At 30.6% G+C, this 16,526-nt stretch overlaps 3 protein-coding genes across 7 annotated transcripts; 2 read left to right on the top strand and 1 right to left on the bottom strand.

Moving 5' to 3' along the window:
• Nucleotides 1–2,103: 2,103 nt before the first annotated feature.
• Nucleotides 2,104–4,438, top strand: LOC107899129 (protein FANTASTIC FOUR 3). Its single transcript, XM_016824751.2, has one exon. It carries the CDS (start codon nt 3,468–3,470, stop codon nt 4,245–4,247), a length of 780 nt encoding a protein of 259 aa, XP_016680240.1. The 5' UTR covers nt 2,104–3,467; the 3' UTR covers nt 4,248–4,438.
• Nucleotides 4,439–7,600: 3,162 nt separating this feature from the next.
• LOC107899128 (39S ribosomal protein L45, mitochondrial) lies at nt 7,601–11,627 on the bottom strand. Of its 2 annotated transcripts, none has more exons than XM_016824749.2 (12): nt 11,392–11,627; nt 11,127–11,161; nt 10,874–10,977; nt 10,684–10,758; nt 10,371–10,450; nt 9,879–9,930; nt 9,520–9,609; nt 9,336–9,404; nt 9,083–9,184; nt 8,718–8,786; nt 8,381–8,437; nt 7,601–7,983 (listed from the first exon to the last, which is right to left on the bottom strand). In XM_016824749.2, exons 1-12 carry the CDS (start codon nt 11,466–11,468, stop codon nt 7,897–7,899), a joined length of 897 nt encoding a protein of 298 aa, XP_016680238.1. In that variant the 5' UTR covers nt 11,469–11,627; the 3' UTR covers nt 7,601–7,896. The 2 variants fall into 2 exon arrangements, with proteins under 2 accessions (XP_016680238.1, XP_016680239.1); XM_016824750.2 differs by having other exon boundaries at nt 11,127–11,158; nt 11,392–11,622.
• Nucleotides 11,628–13,191: 1,564 nt separating this feature from the next.
• Nucleotides 13,192–16,415, top strand: LOC107899127 (putative uncharacterized protein DDB_G0277003). Of its 4 annotated transcripts, XM_041098856.1 has the most exons (10): nt 13,192–13,475; nt 13,552–13,621; nt 13,781–13,909; nt 14,000–14,060; nt 14,155–14,242; nt 14,540–14,624; nt 14,719–14,775; nt 15,254–15,370; nt 15,723–15,793; nt 15,961–16,415. In XM_041098856.1, exons 1-10 carry the CDS (start codon nt 13,375–13,377, stop codon nt 16,376–16,378), a joined length of 1,197 nt encoding a protein of 398 aa, XP_040954790.1. In that variant the 5' UTR covers nt 13,192–13,374; the 3' UTR covers nt 16,379–16,415. The 4 variants fall into 4 exon arrangements, with proteins under 4 accessions (XP_040954790.1, XP_040954789.1, XP_040954791.1 ...); XM_041098855.1 differs by having other exon boundaries at nt 13,212–13,475; nt 14,013–14,242; XM_041098857.1 differs by lacking the exon at nt 13,192–13,475 and having other exon boundaries at nt 13,547–13,621; nt 13,763–13,909; nt 14,013–14,242.
• The last annotated feature ends 111 nt before the right edge of the window (nt 16,416–16,526 follow it).

The raw sequence follows: 16,526 nt of genomic DNA, 5'->3' as shown, positions 1-16,526 counted from the left end.
ATACATATATGTACTTGTCAAACTTATTTGTTAAGTCAACATTTAATACGATACATTCAAACGTAGTTGTATACATACATCACTGGCAATTTAACAAGACTAGTTACCTAATTAAAATTCACAAGAAGAAAAACAAATTATGATAGTATAAACAGTAAATAGCAAGTCCTCAACTGTCTTCGCCTTCCCATTATCTCTCAATGGTTCAGTCTCGTCTTTAGCTACATTCAATAGATTAAAATACAAATACAAAGTTTAAATCACGCATTCAATTACTCACATATTCAATTTAAACATGTTATGCATTTATTCAATTTAGTCTCTAAAAATCCTATTATCCGAAATGCTTGTATATTTCAATATTCATTATCAATTTAAAATCCGACTTTGAATATAATCACTAGAAACCTCGTACTTTCATTCTATAGAAAAATTTTCTAACAGCTTTAAACTTATTTAATTCAGTCCCTAATGAAATAAAATTAATTTATATAAGCTTAATTTGACACTATCTACTATAATATTAACCTATTCCACCCTAAACTTAATTCATACTAGCTTGCATGGATTTAAACCTTTAAGCTCAAACATTCTCAAGCTTTCTATCAATGTTTCATCTAAATAAACTAAACAATTTCTAAATTCATTGCTTGAGTTATAATTATCTATTAGTATATACTAATAATCTACTAAAAGTTTACAGGAAAAAGCCACTTACCAAGAGACCTTGGAAGCTCTCGGCAATGGAGGAAAATACCTAAACTTTTTCTTTCTTTTCTTTGCTAGGGACGGTGAAGAAGAAAAGATGATGAAGCAATTTTATTTTCCCTTTCCCACCTCCACTAACTCAACTTTAATCATGGAATCATTATTTTTAAGGACATGATAAATTGTTATCAGGGACATGTATAAAGTTTCAATCAAATTTTCATTTTACTCGCCTTATAAATTAATCCATGTACTATTTATAAAACAATTTGGTCTACTTTGTTAATTCTTTATTTGACTTAATAATTTCTCGATTTAAAATTTTGAGTTGCTCAATTTAATTTAAAAAATTCAATCTTGAATTAGGTTTTTCAACACCAACAAAAATTAGGTCATTACAGTGAAATCACTGCATGGCTACAATCGTGCTTTGTCGTATGTTGATTTGGAACTACGTGTACAAGGCACTTGAGATGGCTTGAAATTAGCAAGTTTTCTTGATGGCGATATGGTGTCCCGAATCTTGGGTAATCGACCTTCTTCTAACAATGTTGGGCCTGATATTTGTGGGTAGTGTTTGGTCGGATTCAGGGCTTGTCACGGCAAAAGATGCTTACCGTTCCCTTGTTAGTGACTTTCATTTTCCAATTTGCTTCATATTTACTGATTTCATGGCATATACAATCAAATTGGTTCACCTTTCCTACCCTGCATTTTTCATTTTTCTAACTTTCCTAAACCAAACAGTATAATGCAGTTTAAACAAGGTACAATGAACTCACATATGCTTCCACTTCTAATATCTAAAACCCTTCAACCATAAAAGTCAACCACAAAAGTGAAGAATGATATCATGGCCGTACAATACGAACAAGTTGATTCACATTCACAAGTGTCAACCTTTTACACTATTTGTGAAACATTTCAAATCAAGATTAATTTATTAAATCGTAAAATAAGATCAGAAATAATGTGGAAGTTGATATATCTGCAGAAAAACCTTACTCATCAATTCTTTAAGAAGTTTTATTGCCTTCGAGGTATAGCTGTTTTGAAAAAAATCCCCGGATCATTATATTATAACAACAACTATTAGGTAAACAACTAGTATGCTTCATCAGAAAATCCCTCTCTAGAAAATCTATTAATCAATATAGAGTATGTGTAAATATTGGGTTTTAAACCAGAGCTCATATTAATTATTTATATTCTTTAATTTGAAATTTAGTCATATTGCCAAGAATACTTTAATGTGGCTGTTTTTTTAATTTAACTTTAAAAAGTTTATTAACTTGACTTAAATTTCACTTAATTCGATTCGATTTAAAAAAGTTTCAAATCAAATTAAGACAATAAAATAAAACCATCAACTTTCATCTCTATTAAATCCCAGATAACTGCAAGCCACGATGTTGCTGCCATGTTAGCCCTTAAGAAGACCCTCGGCCCCCCTCGAATCTCTCGGGTGAACCGACCCTGATCCATGCAACAGGAAACACGTTTTCTGCTCAGAGGACAAGCACGTCACTCGGATCCAAATTGGTCATCAGAACCTACAAGGTACACTTCCTTCAGATCTTCAGAACCTTGTTGAACTTGAGCGTTTAGAGGTACAATGAAATAACATTTCAGGTCCTGTACCTACCTTAAACGGGTTAAGCTAACTCCAAGTGCTTACGCTCCGCAACAATCACTTCACTTTTTTTTTTCCTAATTTTTGTTTGAACACTTTATCTGGGGTTTTTTTCATTTGAAGAAGGAGAAAAGGAATTAGACCCAGATTGGGTCAGGTTGAGATATGAAATGAGTCACTGAAGATCAAAGGTTTTAGGGTTTTTGCACCGGAGAAAACACCAGTTTCTTCTTCTTCTAATTTGATGCCAACGTGACCAGTTAACATGACATGTGGTTACTGATAACTGATTTGTTATTTTTCTAAAATTTAATAATTGAGTTAAAAATTGAGTCACTTTTAATTAAATCCGAGTGAATGTCAATGTAAATTACATTTCTTTGAACATTATATTAAACTACAAAGATTCCATCTTACTTATAAATTTATGAATTACAAGGCAATCCATTATGGGGTTTTATGTTGTACAAATTCTTTCTTAAAAATATCCACATTCCACATTTAAATATGATATAATAATATAAATGTTAAATACATATTAAACACATACGCATAATGTAATATATAATATAACTAATTTTAAAATTCTCAAAAAATTATATTATTAATTTCAAATACATACATATATCTGAAACTCATCTTCAAGTCCAAAGTATCTTTAGCAGCCATTGCCAAATGGCTCATCCCATTAATTTGACTATAGAATTATAAGAAGAAATCAAAGAAACTAAATAATTTATTAAGATGATACGAAGGTTAAGGCAATAGTTCATGGGACGCGGCACCGTTTACTCTATCATTCACGTTGGCACACTCTTCACCATATTTTCTCTTTAATTTTTGTTTTTTCTTTTAATTTTTTTTTCTTTCCCTATCTTTGGCTTGAGGATGTTATTAATAACCCCATCTCCTTCTCTTCTTCTTCAAATCCTTTTTTAAAAAATTAAAAAAAATTTGTTTTTATTTTTATTTTTCATATGAATATGATCCTTTTCTTTCCATTTCCATTTTCATCTTCTTCTTATCTCTTTTTTTCAACTATTTTGCACTAAAACTTACTTGTATCAATGCTTTTACTACTCACAATTCATGTTGAAGTACTATTTTTGGTTTATTAAACATTAGTATGAATTCTCGTAATTATCTTCGTTTTTCTAAATGTGGATTAGGGTTGATTTTCAATGATGAAACACCTAGGGTTGTTAATCCAAATGTTATTGTGTCCTCTTCATTAGTACTTGTCAATGATATTAAACTTATATCGCAGCCTCCGCTGCCGCCACCGTTGCCACCTCCGCCATTGAAAATGAAAGACCCTGGTGGGATAGGATTTATAGATGATATAGGTGGTCGGGTGGACGGGCTTATGTCATGTACAGAGAGTATAGGGTTGGAGAGTTGTGAAGAGAGAAGGATTCTTGTTGATGATGACGATGATGATGATAATGATCATCATTATCATCAACAGATGGTGGAGTTTTGTGAAAGAGAAAGGGATAGATGGAGAAAGAAAAGAAGTAATGGAAAAATGAGAATAGAAAGGAATTATAGTAAGTTGTTTCCACCACCACTTTCTTCATTGAATGAAAATGGGCAGCCATGTTTTTACCTAAAACCGGTGAGAAAAGATGGGAGACTGGAGTTAACTGAGGTTAAAATACAGAGACCTGATATTTTACATGCTGTCAGGGAAAATGGTCGGTTGAGATTGCATCTGTTTAGAAGTCATAATGATCAAGATATTTCCTCTAAAATCAATGAAGAAAAACAAGAGAAAGTTGAAGAATCATGGAAACATAGAGTGACTGAAGATGGTTTGAAGAGATGTCAAGAGCAGGTTATGAACCATCATCAAGATCATCATCATAATCATGGATGGAGGCAGCCATGTGTGACAACAAGATGAATAATCAAAGACATGGAGGATTATTATATAACCAAAAGTTTAATTTGAAAAACAAAAAAAAAAATGAAGTTACATGTTTTATAGGATGATCAAGGTAGAAGGAAAATTGCAGGTGAAATATGGTTAATCTCCACTTGTTAGTATAAATAATTTTTTCTTTTAAAAAAAAGGAGAAAATGATTTGAAGACTATTTTGCCAATTTCAGTTACTAAACTATTTGACTTTTTATTTTCTTTAAAAATCACTTATGGAACTTTACCTTTAATTTCTTTTAATAAAAATGTGCGTACTTACATACATGTGGATCATTCATATACATATATAGATGATGATAATATTTCATGCATATATATAGATGATATATATTAATACAAGCCAGTTTGTTACTGAATTGTTCAAAGTTTGAGAATGAAAAACTGCAGTCAGATGTGTTTACTTACATGTGTATCAAAAATTCCCTTTCATATATCTTCGAATTCAGATAAATATTGGATACATTTTATGCAAATATAGGTAAGTGTCAAATGCAACATATGTCTGACTTAATGTATGATTCATTTACCCTCAAGCGTAAGAGATATAAAAATAGCAAATTATAACCATTTAGAAGGTGAAATGGAGAAACATGCAATGCACTATTCTACCACTGATTACCTAACATAACACACAATACAAGCTAAACAATTAGAACTCAAAACATGGTTTTTATCGGTAAAAGTGTATCATGAGGCCCTTGTACTAGAAGTCAAATTGTATTTTATTATTTCTATTAAAAAATGAGTGCCTTAAATCAAATAGCAAATCAATAATTTCTATTAAAAATTTCATACATTTTAACTGTTAAAACTAATGTAGCTAACGAAATAATTAAACAATGACAAGTGACGTGCCACGTGTACCTCATACTGATATACAATAACCAATATTTAACAGTAAAAATGGATAGAATTATTAACAAAATGATCAATTTGCTCTTTGATCTAATGTATAGGGACTAATTTGTCCATTTTTTTAAGTAGATGAACAAAATACAATCTAATTATTAGTGCAAGAGCTTCCATGGTACTTTTACAGGTTTTTATCATACATACCTGGTTCGGGCAAAATGGTTTATTTTTCCCAAGCTCTAAAGCTTTTGCCCCATTCCAATTCTTTCTCCTGATAAATAAAATAAAATTTGACTATTATATTTCTTGCAATCTAAGAACACAGTAAACACTAAAGTTTGGGTTTACTAAAAATGCCGCCATTAGAATTGATTTGCCACCCCAAAAGTATTTGTTATCATCCAAAGTAAAACAATGAAGTCAATTCAGAATATTTGTGTATTTATTGATGGATATATGCAAGGCATGCCAAGCAAAAGTGTTGCCTATGTCATGTTATCATCCCAAGTTAAAAACCAGGAAGACTACTTTGCTCCTGAGTTAATTTCATTAGCTAGAAATAGCACTTCATTTAGGCAAAACATCAAACATCTTTTCAACATAAAACTTTGAGATAATATACAGTGAAGAAAAGAAGAGCAAAATAAAATAATTGAAATTCAAAAGAATTGTTGCTCAAATAGAATGAAATTCAATAAAGTTACAGATCAGATTGATGTTGTATATCAATAGAAATCGATGAAAAATAAAATAAAAAACTGAGATCGTTGATGAGAGAGAAAATATAATGTACCAAAGCAGTAATAGTTACGAAATTTGAAGCAACCGATAAAGCTCTCAGTTTGTTCTTGATTCCACCGGCAAAATCCAATATTTTCTCAGGAACCAAACAAATAATGAACGAGAGAATCGAGCAGAAGACCACTGGCAACGCGAGTCTGATAGCTTGCCAGTAAGAATTCAAATATTGATTTTGTATTTTCCTCAAGTTATTTTAAGCTTTTTCCCGCGCATTATTTCCTGGTAAAAAGGAAAAGTTTAAAATATGCAGTTAATCCCTGTACTTTGAAAAAAATTGAGATTTAGTCTCTATATCTTAAAAGTTTAAAATTCAATCCTCCTACTTTTTTGATTTAAAAATCTTAGTTTAGCCATTATCTCGGTTAGTAGGTTTCATTAAAATTTGTCAACTTAACATGTTTATTTTTTCCAATCATATGCCACATCACATGGGGACAGCCTAATCAACTTGTCAATTTGATAAATTTTGACTAAAAATATTTAAAATTTTAACAATTGAACCTAAGATTTTTAAATTAAAAAAGTAAGACTTAATTTTTAAAATTTTAACTACATGAGCTAAATATCAAAATTTGTCAAAGTGCAAGGACTAACCTCATGTTTTAACCAAAGGAAAATGATCAAGTTTTGGGTAAAAATAATAAAAGCCCCTCAATTTAAACAAGCCCTTGTACATATTTTGGAGTTAAATAAATAAATAATTTTAATTAAAGTATTCTTTTATCTTTTTATTTTATTTTTATATATGTCATAATTTTATTAGTTACAAAGATTAAAAACTCTTTAAAAAATAGCATCAACTCTGAATAATTTGTAAGTATTAGGATTAATATTATTGACACCCACGAACTCCAAGATCATTATACATGTTACACAATTTTCTAGTCGTTGCTATTTTTTTATTTTTTATTTTTTAATTTTGATATATCAAGCTTAGGAGATTATTTAGATGAAATATTTGTAGTTAATAAAATTATGACATGTTTAAAAATAAAAATATAAAAAATATTAATTTAATTAAAATTAATGGATTTAATGATTATGACCTCTTTCTATTACAAGCTAAGTATAAGAGATTGTTTGAAAATATTGAAATAGTTTGAGAATATTCCCTCAATTTTCTTCACAAGTTAATGATGTATATAGTTATTAGATTTGTGGCACACTTTCGGAGTGGGTGAAACATTTATCATACATGATGTTCTCGATTCAAATTTTATCCAGTTATTATCTAAAAAAATAAAAAACTTCATAAAAATATAACTTAACTGGTATAATTTTATAAATAAAACATTTAAAATAATTATAGATATTAAACTTATTCATCTCCATTAATACTAAATTCTTTCGAGTAATAAATTATATTCTTTCAAATTTATTTTTTTTTACTTTTTTGTGATTTCATATATTTTATACAGAATAATAATAGGATTTAAACTAAAATGTCTATAATTTTTAATAATTGTATTTTATCATTCAACCAGAGCCTTATTTATTAATCATATCAATTTTTCTATAAACATACTTCTTATATAATTCTATTTTCACCCACATAATGAGTGTACCATAATCTAATATTTATAAATTTGGAAACAACACAACATTGTTAGGAGGAATAACTAAAACCTGAACCCAGACATGAAAAATATCAAAAAACTTCAAACTGAAACCTTAAACAAAAGTCCTTATTACTCTATCCAATAGACATTGGTTCAAGTAGTTAAAACTTCTCAATATTTTGATTGAGGCAAGTTACAGATCCTGAAATATATGTCATTCTGAAAACTGTGAACTGCTAATCAATTTTAGTCTCTTTAAGAAATCACTCCATGGATTGAATCTATCAATATGCATAGAGTTAATGTACAAGAAGCTCGGCAAACAAAATCGGGTAAGCGTAAATTATTCGTTATTGCCATCAGAACTATCAGTTTGAACTTTGCAGTAAATAATAGTTGGCTCATACTTTAATTCGTCCGCAGAGACGCCAGTGAGCCCCAGAATGAAAGAGAGACTTCTCGAATACCCAGATGGAACGGACAAGAACCTGCAGATCACAGAGACAAGATTTTTACATGCATAGTTCGAAGCAGAGGAAGTCAGACATAGTCATGGTATCAGCTGTGATACAGGATACATAGACAATAATGCATGTGAATATGGAGTGGTAATGGTATACCATCCAAGTGCGCCCGACTTTTCGTGAATGCCTTTTCATTCCACAGTCCTTTTTTTTGACACTATATCTTTTCAAATAGGTTAATTCCAGAATCTCCAAGTATCTAACTGACCAACTTAAAATAGATTCGTAAGCAATTCGAATTTTAAGTCTTCTAGAGTGAAGTCAGAATGTCGCAAAAAATTAAACCGAGCAAACAGAGGAGAACTTAAAAGGGAGGAAACAATCGAGGGTCCACATCATATAAAAGAATAATGAACAATACCTCCTTCATTTTATCCCCAGCAACAACAGCGCCTTTAGAATCATATGCTTCGAATTTCTGCCAAAACAACAGAGACAATATCAAGGTCAATCCATGATCAATGATATTAACAAGTGGTCTTCTACAATTGTCGCGGAACCATCAATAACACATTATAAAGTTCATCCGATAAATGACAAAGGATATGACTGCAATGTCATATAAGCAGCATATCAAGGATGGATATCTTCAAAGTATGGATCGACCATGTTCTGATTTAAATAGGTTAATCGATATCTAATTAACAAGCATGTAACCATATGAAGATGTGTAGGAAATTGAAGTAGGATCAGTTTACCTCCTTAGTCAGGAACTCGAGAGTAAGTTGGATGAAAGCTTTATTAAGGTCATTCTTATCAACACCAATCTGTAATGTAGAAACACCAAAAGACAAGCCACTAGTTAGAATAAAGAAAAGGTGACACCGGTAATTAATTAAGATTAGGAGTTTAATCTCTATTTTTCCTCCATTTTTATAAAATATTCTTTATGATTTAAAACTATATGACAATCTTATATAAAGGGTCTGATTTGAATATTGCAAGCATACAGACAGCATTCATTATGCTGATTGAAATATTTTAGTTACCATGCCAAGATGCAAGACCTGAAATTGTATTGGGTCAATGACACCTTCAAAGAAATAATGAATTGGGTACTAACCAATCGGGCTCGCAAAGTTCGTATTTTAACAATAGGTTCGACCAACTCCCAGTAAACCTTACTCCATATAGATTCCCTTTGCTTAATTTCATTCTTGAGTGCCTATCAGATATCAAACAATGAATCACGTGGAATTAGGTATAAATTAGAAAGCAATAAGCTGTTAGTAGCCTAACCAACCCATAAAAAGAGGAAACACGAGAAGTTTAGAAAACCAACAGAATGACCACATGTAGAAGGAGCAGAGACATACAGAGAACATATTTTCCGTAACTGCTTTCCGTAATGATGTTTTGTCACCATTTGCTACTAGAGTACTTATCTGTGAGAAATGAGAAGTAGTTTCAGCAATGGAGAGAAAGAAAATCAATGGAATAAATTTAAGAGAGTGAACAATATAATTGTAATAGCAAATTCAGGTTACTGGATCCGCATACCTCTTTGTATAATTCTACGGCTTCCTTATAGAACTTCTGTTTTGAGTACCCCGTTTTCCTTAACTTAGCAATTGCATAGGCACTCTTGAGCTGCAAACAAGAAACTAGAATGTAAGTTCGCTAAACAATGATGCAGTGGATCTCTTCTAGTCTATATCTTCATTTCTACAATGCATTTTGAATATGATTCACATTATTATTATCTTGTATTCACTGTATTATAAAGGAAAGGAGAAGAGAGATCGTTCAGAAAAATAATATATCATGTCCAGATGGTGTTGCAAAAGGATGGTCATGGCATCATAAAGCAAGATTTTTTAACATTATAAAGTTGAGTTAGAATAAACAGTATAAAGTACCTCAGACTTGATATCTTCTTTTGTTTGTCTCCAACCGGTTCTTGTAAAATACCTGATACACCACAGATTAGAAGACATTTGAGGAAAAATGCATATTGATGATTTGTATGTGAAAATAAGTTGAAAAGGATGCATACTAAGACGTAAGTCTAATGAGAATGAACCGAGCGATTTTCTAAATTTCAACACAATATGAAGTTGGACCGGTTCTAACATGGCAACCAAGCCATTTTTAAAATTCTAGTTTGCCCTAAATCTTGAAATTTATTAACCTTGTCCTCAAATAGGTATGTCCAGAAAAGACAACCACCCAATTTAGTTTCAAGCATTTTTTATCTGCTTCTTCACAATATCGATCCCGTCCAACAAAAAAAGCTTAAATATTGGGTTGAATAAAATAGACAGTTGACTTTCAATATAGTGCTACAGGCGCTTTTAGGAGAATTCTTTTTAAGCATGGTCTGATAACAACTTCACGAAAGTCAGACTAACCTCTTCCAAAACGGGATCGGTTCACGAAGTGCATAAGGTTCATACACAAATCCAGGGCTAGTCATAGAAATTTGAGCTCCCTGAAATTAAAAACGATGTGAGCATAGGCTTAAATTAATTTGTAAACCTGATTATAGAATAATAGAACACCATTATAAATTCCCTCCATCTACGGTCCAACTAAGAACAAATCAGAAAAACATATATGCATAAAAATTGCATCATAATAGGCACCATGAAGGAAATAACAATCATTCTGAACCTGAATAGAAATGAATAAAAATAGAATATGGGCAGTTCAGGTGTTACAAACCACTTTCCGTGTTTGTGTAGGCGCTTGTGTGGATAAGGACTTTTTGTCATTCAAAAAGATCAACAATTCAGCAGCCTAAAATCAAAAGAAGAAAAAGATGCCACATTAACTGCCTCAGCATCTAGCATCAAGAGGTCTAATAAAAATAAAAAATAAATTAATTTATGCATTTCATACTTCAGAATGTTACCGTGGTTGAACGAAGTGTCGGTGTGTTTCTACATGTCCAAGGAAGAGCATTAGTTTGTGTCTTATATAAGCAAGAAGTTACACCTTGGCCGTAGAATTGAGATACTGAGAACAATGAAAAGCATATAAATTTATGATCAAAAGAAATACTTTCTATTTATTTATCTATTTTTTGGTGGCATATGAAAATTAACTCATGTTATAAACTAAACATATCAGATTCCGTAGAAATTTACAAAGTGAAATTTACTTACCATTTGAAAACCCACTGGAATAGCTTCTTGAGCTTCTGGTAGGAAAAAAAAAATCAAAGCTTCAATATATAAAAAAATGGATATTCTTCTATTTTCTATCCAATTTCCCTCCATTTCTCAGTAACCAAACATTGCATTTTATAATTTCTCAAATATGTAAGACAAACCCATAAATTAAAACATTTGTTAACATTTGAAGGTTTTTTTTTTCCTTCTTTTTGAAGGACCCAAAGTAGAAAATTCAAAGAAGTAAATGAGAACTTACAGGAATGAAGAAGATTGATGCATCTCAAGGGTTTGATAAAGAGAACGAATAGTATTGAATCTTCTTAAAAGAGCCATCTCCTTTTGGGTTGTAAATCAAACTTCGAAACTTTTATTTCTTTGAGTGATTTTGATTTGATTTTGATAATTATAGAGAGGGCAGAGGGGTTTTGGTTCACGATTCTTCAAGGGTTTAAGGAAGAAAAAACTACACTACATAGAAGATCTATGCAGCATAAATTTTGGGCTTAATAGGCCTTATATTGGACATATGTTGCTAAGTTCTAGAAAAGGGTTAATACTTTTTTTTTTAAACTTCCACATCTATTTTTTTTCAAGTTAGTCCTTGAATTTACCAATTGTTATCATATTGAGTCTAAAATTTATTTGTCTAATTTTTTAAAGAAAATATCAAGAACTAAGTTAAACAAAAAAAAATTTAAGTCTAAATATGAGAACAATTGTCAAGATTAGACCAACTTAGATAAAAAAAAGTTCAAGTCCTAATGTGAGAGCAATTATCAAGTTTAGGACTAATTTAGATAAAAAAAACTTCAAACCCCAATATGAGAACAATTGCTGAATTTAAAGACTAATTTAGAAAAAACTTTAAATCCTAATACGAAAACATTTGCCAAATTTAAATCCCAAATAATGCATTACCCCTTTAAAATAAATATGTGAATATATATTATTTGTATACAAATTAGGAATGAAATAAATCTATATTCTTTTATTAAAAATATAAAATTATTATAACTTTTTTTAATTGCATTGAATTAAAGTTTAAAAGTGGAATATTTTAATTTCACCTATACTATTATAGATAAAAAGGAAGGAAGGGCCTTCCTTTACATGACATTTGTCTAGTATATTTCCTTTTCTCGAAATAATAATGGTTAAACATCATTAGTTAATTTAAGTATTCTATTCAAATTAAAATGCTTATGTGAATATTTAAGAATTATTACTGCTGTTAAAATTCTTTATTAAATTTAGATCTATTATAATATTATTCTTTTTGCTACACTTGAAAATTTTAAAATATTACACCTGTAAATTTAACAAAAAAATAAATAGCGGTATTAACAAATGAAAAGAGATTAAAATCCTGAAAATAAAAATATAAAAATTAAATTTTAAATATATGAAAAGTAGATATGATAACCTTTAAATTTTTATTATATGATTTAGTAAAAGCATAAATAATTAACCCGACGCTAAGGGTGTGATTTAAGTAATAAACTTAACCAGAATTTTTTTTTATAATTTTAATTAGTACATTAAATTGTACCTTCTAAGTTGCTGAGTTAAGTTTTTAGCTCAAAATATATTTGAAGTTTTTATATTTAATAAATTTGTGATTTAATTTTTTTATTCTTTTAATTTGAAAATTACAGTCTAATCATTAATATTATTAATATTTTTTTATAAAAAATTTACTATTAATGATTTTAATAATTATATTAATATATATTTTTATACTTTTAGTACATAAGTTAAATCTTAAACTTTGTCAAAGTATAATAATTAGCAATTAAGAGTGTGATTAAGTTGAAACAGGTTCAAATATTAAAAATAATAAATTTGATGGTCGATACACAGTTTGAAATTAACTAAACACCTGATATAAAATCGAGTAACTTATTCATCAAATTTTCATATCCAAGCTCAGATTCAAGATTAATTATTATCTCAATAATTAAACTTAGAGTTAAAAATATATATTAGATGTAATAATGTAATTTAATAATATAAATTATTTAAAATATATATTAAAAAATGAAAATCTATTTGACTTGATAAAATCGTGTTGGCCATTTGAAAACAATGTTAAACAAGATCGGATTGAGCTCGAGATAGGGCTTCTGAGCTCGACTCGGAGAATTGGGTCAACATGGACCGAGTCAGCTTCTACCTGGATAATAAAACCTAAAACCTCCAAAAACCCTGGCATATCCCAAAGAAACGCCAACGGGCAACGATGGCCGAAAAGGAGCTGGATTCGATGTCTCTTTCGGAGCTCCGCCTGCTCTCCGCTTTTCTCGCCATGGAAACCACCGATTCTCTGCTCTGTGTAGCCAGGTTTGCTTTCATAAACCCTGCGCACGTGAACAATCATATTTATTTTTGCTTGTTTCATTTTGAGATATTTTGCCAGGGAATGTGGTGGAGGAAAGTTAACTGCGAAAGTTCAAAGCTTTATTTGGGATCATTGCTTAACCAAAGCTGTGAGTTCTACTTTTAATTTCAAATTTTCATATTTTAACTTTTATTTTGGATGATAAGGGAATTTTAGTTTTCTGAATAAACCAATCTTTTGTTTTGTTTATTTCCTTCTTTTTATTAGTGACCATTAAAGCATGGTTCAGTTTTATGAATTATAACAGGTAGGGAAAGGCTATGAATCTTATTCGAAGAAGTTTGTAAAGAAGCTTATTACAGAGATTGAATCAAACCATGGTAATGTGTTGGATGAATTGTATGAACAATATGCTTCCTACATGATTTCTTTCAAGGTAATGATTTTGGTGCAATTCGGTTTTGTTTTGATCTTCAAACATTAATCTTTATGCAACTTCTATTGTTTTTGATGAAATCTTTTCTAGGACGATAATCCAGTCAAAGAAAATGAGAGAGTCTGCAAATGCATTTCTTTTCTTTTCCCTGGTAGTAACAGATACTACTTATCTCTTGCTGGTTTTGAGAGCTTTTACAGTTTATTTGCATCAGCTCACATTTAACTGTTTACTGGATCACATAGATTGTTTTAAACTATCTATTTGTCCAAAATCACGGAAACTGGTTGTCCCGCTACAGTGTTCACTCAACATGCTTGAGGGAGATACAGGGTATGTTTAGTTTGTTCATATTTGTCCTATAATTTCTATCTTGCATGTTGTATTTTCTGAACCGCCTCATTTTTTCATAATCACAAACAAGAAAAACACATCCTTTTACATGTAATCATACGAGGAATATCAAAGGTTTTTTCGTAAGCTTTCAAAAGTCATTGTGTCTAAAACTTCACAATTATGCATAAAATGGTTTTCAATTATGCATGTAATGGTTACTATTCTTTTTGCATTTTCCTTTATTTAGCATGTAAGTAAAGATGAATTTGTTTATAATGGCTTTGGTTTATACAGGTGTTCAGTTTGGCCCTCCAGTCTTTTCCTCTCTGAGTTGATACTTTCTTATCCACATATTTTCTCGGGGAAATCATGTTTTGAGGTTAATTACTCGTTCAAGTTCTGGTTGATTGTATACTATATCATCTCGAATTCGACCTTTCTATTTACTTCAGGTTTTTATTATAAAAAAACAGGTCGGATCCGGTGTTGGTTTGGTTGGAATTTGTCTAGCTCATGTAAAAGCCTCCAAGGTTTGTTATTTAACTGAGTAGTATAATTAAAAAATTATCTCCATTATTAAAGCATCGATGTAGCTTATGTTGAATGAATCACTTATTTTCTTAATATTTATTGTTTGGTTGTCTGCTTTGGTGAATTATATAGTTGAACTGGAAATCTTCCGCCACATGAGCTAGGACATGTTTAAGTAGTCACTCTTTATGAGTCATACAACCGTCAAAAGTATGTGCATCTTCAAATCTAAAAGCAGTTTAATAGTTGTTCATGTTAGTTAATCTTTCATTTCCTTTTCTATTATTCTTTGGCAAAGGCTGCTCAAAGCACATCTTCTGTTATAACTGATAATGAGATTGAAAGAGCATGTTTCGTGTTTCCTGGATCAAATGTCTCCTAAACTTTTTCGTGAATCTTTACCATCATAGAGTTCATAGTCGTTTGATGATAAATGATAATCAGCAGTCAACACCGTGGTAATTTTATCTGGTGCAGGTGATATTAAGTGATGGCGACTTGTCGACTTTAGCTAACATGAAGCTTAATCTGGAGAAGAACCGGTTGAATACAGAAACCAATTTACCTGAACCAAGTATTGAAAATCAAAATGTGGTGAGTTCTAGTCACGGACATATCATTCCTTGCCATCAGGTATCTTGATATTGGTTTTATTACGACATTCCCCGATATAGACCTGTAAGCTGAGATGATGATGATGGACCTTAACCATGAAAAGAAAGAAGTTCTATTCTATTGAGTTTATCATTGGTGACAACAATAATGGAAATAAATGAAGTGATTTAGTCTTCAAAGATCTGGCATCGTTGAAAAATCATTCCGATGTATAACTAACCCGATGAATCATTCGTCTTATCATTGTAGCTTGAATCTATTTTAACCAAATTGAAAAAAAAAAACAAATTATCACGTCACCGTCAAAGCTGAAATAAATTGTTATTCGTAGGTTAAATGCATTCATTTGCCTTGGGAATCAGCATCAGAAAAGGAACTGCAAAACTTCATGCCAGAAATTATGTGAGTATACAGTTTATTATCTAATTTGCTCGTTTTCATTGATCGGGAATAAGAGAACTTTTGCCTGTTCTCTAACACGAATACGTTGATGAACAAATCCGCACTTTTCTAATATAATTTTGGTTTATTGTTAGTTAAAACTGATGCAATCTTTGTTCATGATTCAGTTTAGGTGCAGATGTTATTTATGATCCATCTTGTCTTCCACATCTTGTTAAAGTACTAGCCATTCTTTCGAACAAAAAGAAGTCATATATCGAGAATCGGGAAGGAAGTATTCCAAACTCTTTTCCCGGTGATGGTAAGGTAAATGATGCCCATGATTTAGATGCATCTAGTTTTCATGCTCAACGAATCAATACGAGTGAAGTCAACAATGCTGTTGATCTCGTATCAAGGGCAGACCCTGTTGCTTATATTGCTTCTGTTATTCGGAATGCCGATACTTTCGATCGATTTCTTGCATTAGCAGATCAGGCTGATCTTAGAATTAAAGACCTAACATCTACACTGAGGCCCTTTGATTTGCTTCCGTACATGAAGTCTTATGATCGTTCTAGCATAAGATTGTTTACTGTAACTTGATTTGTATCTTGGGTTTATTGGTGAATCTTAAACATGATACTGAATGTGAATATTTTACAATTTTTCAAAAAAATTATTTTGATAAAACAATTTTTCAAAAATTAAATGTAGAAGTAATGTAACATTTGATTTTAACTTACTTTTTTTT

The sequence above is a fragment of the Gossypium hirsutum genome, chromosome D08 (assembly GCF_007990345.1).
Source record: "Gossypium hirsutum isolate 1008001.06 chromosome D08, Gossypium_hirsutum_v2.1, whole genome shotgun sequence".
Classification (NCBI taxonomy): Eukaryota; Viridiplantae; Streptophyta; class Magnoliopsida; order Malvales; family Malvaceae; genus Gossypium; species Gossypium hirsutum.
Note: the sequence above shows the minus strand (reverse complement) of the source record. Positions and strands in the feature narration are given on the sequence as shown.

Excerpts from the sequence above, each read along its gene's own strand:
- LOC107899127 (XM_041098855.1), top strand. The coding sequence starts at position 13,375 with ATGGCCGAAAAGGAGCTGGATTCGATGTCTCTTTCGGAGCTCCGCCTG. Across the intron at positions 13,910-14,012 it reads CCTACATGATTTCTTTCAAG|TCAAAGAAAATGAGAGAGTC; the intron begins GTAATGATTTTG and ends ACGATAATCCAG. Across the intron at positions 14,625-14,718 it reads CGGGGAAATCATGTTTTGAG|GTCGGATCCGGTGTTGGTTT; the intron begins GTTAATTACTCG and ends ATAAAAAAACAG.
- LOC107899128 (XM_016824749.2), bottom strand. The coding sequence starts at position 11,468 with ATGGCTCTTTTAAGAAGATTCAATACTATTCGTTCTCTTTATCAAACC. Across the intron at positions 9,610-9,878 it reads AAGAAGATATCAAGTCTGAG|CTCAAGAGTGCCTATGCAAT; the intron begins GTACTTTATACT and ends TCTTGTTTGCAG. Across the intron at positions 9,405-9,519 it reads CCGTAGAATTATACAAAGAG|ATAAGTACTCTAGTAGCAAA; the intron begins GTATGCGGATCC and ends CATTTCTCACAG.
- LOC107899129 (XM_016824751.2), top strand. The coding sequence starts at position 3,468 with ATGAATTCTCGTAATTATCTTCGTTTTTCTAAATGTGGATTAGGGTTG.